Source organism: Scardinius erythrophthalmus (assembly GCF_964197995.2).
Source record: "Scardinius erythrophthalmus genome assembly, chromosome: 16".
Classification (NCBI taxonomy): domain Eukaryota; kingdom Metazoa; phylum Chordata; class Actinopteri; order Cypriniformes; family Leuciscidae; genus Scardinius; species Scardinius erythrophthalmus.
In genome coordinates this window covers 24,476,629-24,478,835 of record NC_138236.1, presented here as the reverse complement: position 1 = coordinate 24,478,835, position 2,207 = coordinate 24,476,629, and the positions used below count along the sequence as shown (strand labels likewise).

Genomic DNA, 2,207 nt, shown 5'->3' with positions numbered 1-2,207 from the left:
ATGAATCCACCCCCCCCCCTCCGCAGAAAAAGCATCTATGATGTGTTCTTACGTGATAATGCACCATTTTCTCTCCATTTTATAAGGAGACAATATAATCTATATTGTATTGATAAAAATTGTCACTTTTTTTAAACTAAAGATACAAATTTAGGCTATACCTCATTGTTTTGATCAGATTTTTTTTTTCTTAACGTATTTTGTCTCTGATTTGCTTTTCATGTCAGTCAACCCGTGATAATAACACTAAAGGAATGGTAATTATGAGTATTTACTGTATTTCCCCTTTCTAAATGTTTCCTAAATTTTCCTGAATCGGACACACGAATGACGTGAATGAATTATTATACTATAACGTGAAATATTTCTTAAAGGTTCTTCATTTTTATTGCAGAAATACACATTTATTTACAGAGGTAACAAAAAAATAAGAATGCATTTCGACACAGGATACATTTGCCTTCATTTCAAATAGTGTGTCATCAATAAATAAATAGAATTGTACTAAAACTTTGTATTTTGCACAGGGTTCGAACTAGAGGCTTCATTCCCCGTCTTCTCATCAACAGTCCTTGTGATGCAATTTCACTTTCTCAAAGAAAGCTATGCACAACTGAATCTTCAAAAAACTAAAAATTAAAAAAATAAAAGACATGCATATGCACACATTTCCAACATTCGTCGTCAATAACACTCGCAAGGAAGTCCATATGCAGCGCACGCGCAACAAATCGCTGTCCGTGGCCTTCTCTCGATAATAGCCATGACCTCTGTTGGAACATTTGCCGTTTTCCCCAAGATTATGTAGAAATCTAGCATTGTGTTGACGCATTGGTCCTCGTGTTTTCCAAGTTCGTGGCTTTCACCTGCGAATAACAGCATGATTTAGGCGGGACAATATAAAACATTATTTACAGAAACCCCTTGTTCAGAGAAAATTCGAATCGATTGTGGAAATTATGTGCTGCAATAGGCCGTACTGATAGTAAACAATGCAATAGCTGGTTAGCAACTTTTTTAGATGTGAGCTACATTTTGCCCAATCTTCATTATTTATTTGCGCTATTACCATCTCTAAATAGAGAGGCAGTTTGTCTCAAAATAAAGCCTTACTGCTAGTAAACAAATCCGATCTGATTACATGCAACAGTTGTTGGCTTTGCAACGTGTGCCTAAACGTGTAGAATTTAGTTAAGGTTTAATCGTTTACAAAGCTACACCATTAAAGGCGATGGATATTGTGAAAGCGTACCATCTGAAAACAAAAACAAAAAAAAAGTTTCCCTGCGCACTAGTGAGATGCAGACATGGACCAAGCGCCCTCCATCCTCCAAACCGAGAACGCGTAGCTCAAGCGCTCGTGAGCAACATAACTACAACTTGCCATCTTGGAGTCCAGCTCGTCACTCTGTAGAACCTGACAGAGAAAATCGATGTACCTGGCGGCGAGTTTCAGCGTCTGTATTTTGCTCAGTTTATCGGACGGTAAAGTTGGGATGATTTTGCGCAAAGACGCAAACGCTTCGTTGAGCGACTGCGTCCTCTGTCGCTCACGCACGTTCGCCATCACGCGCTGTGTCTGCAGCTCCTCGAAAGACTGAGGGCTGTTGCTGCTGTTGCTTGACTTTTTCCCCCTTTTCCCAAGGGTCGAGCTATCGGAATCCTCCCCGTTTTTCCTGCTAGACCGTCTTTTCCTCGCGCTCCTCTTCGGTGGCCTGTCGGGCTCTCCGTCGCTGTTGCTGAGACTGTCCGCGAGAGACACTGGGGAGCTGGAGGAGTCTCGCGCGGGCTCTTCGGGCATCTCGCTCAAGTCTGCTGAAAGCGCGTGCGGATAGAGACGTTATTCCCTCATGAGGGTGAAATACAATTCCAAGCGTATGTTTCGTATTCTGGAGGAAATAACTAGGTATCCTGGATTCCAAGCAACTTTGAGTTAGGTTGAAAGGGAAAAAGTTGGGGAGTTCTTATAGTCTGGTGAAGTGTTTGTGAGGAGAGAGATGATTGGCCAAGAAGGTTTAAGACGTGAGAAGGAGGGTGGGGGGAACTTTTAAACTCAAGATATTTTCCTTGTCAAGTCTGACAGTTCTTTGGTGAACAGAAAAAAATAGCGATTGCACGCTCAACTAACCGAAATGATTCGTTGTGCTTTGATTCGATTTTAAAACAACGAATGCAAAGTCAGGACATTTTTTAATCAACTCGGTATT

At 41.2% G+C, this 2,207-nt stretch overlaps 1 protein-coding gene across 3 annotated transcripts; it reads right to left on the bottom strand.

Moving 5' to 3' along the window:
• Positions 1–301: 301 nt before the first annotated feature.
• twist1b (twist family bHLH transcription factor 1b) lies at positions 302–1,999 on the bottom strand. 3 transcript variants are annotated; one of them, XM_081387898.1, is made up of 2 exons: positions 1,253–1,999; positions 302–866 (listed from the first exon to the last, which is right to left on the bottom strand). In XM_081387898.1, exon 1 carries the CDS (start codon positions 1,799–1,801, stop codon positions 1,292–1,294), a length of 510 nt encoding a protein of 169 aa, XP_081244024.1. In that variant the 5' UTR covers positions 1,802–1,999; the 3' UTR covers positions 302–866; positions 1,253–1,291. The 3 variants fall into 3 exon arrangements, with proteins under 3 accessions (XP_081244024.1, XP_081244025.1, XP_081244026.1); XM_081387899.1 differs by having other exon boundaries at positions 1,385–1,999; XM_081387900.1 differs by having other exon boundaries at positions 1,440–1,999.
• Between the last annotated feature and the right edge of the window lie 208 nt (positions 2,000–2,207).

Coding starts and splice junctions, on each gene's coding strand:
- twist1b (XM_081387898.1), bottom strand. CDS start 1,801: ATGCCCGAAGAGCCCGCGCGAGACTCCTCCAGCTCCCCAGTGTCTCTC.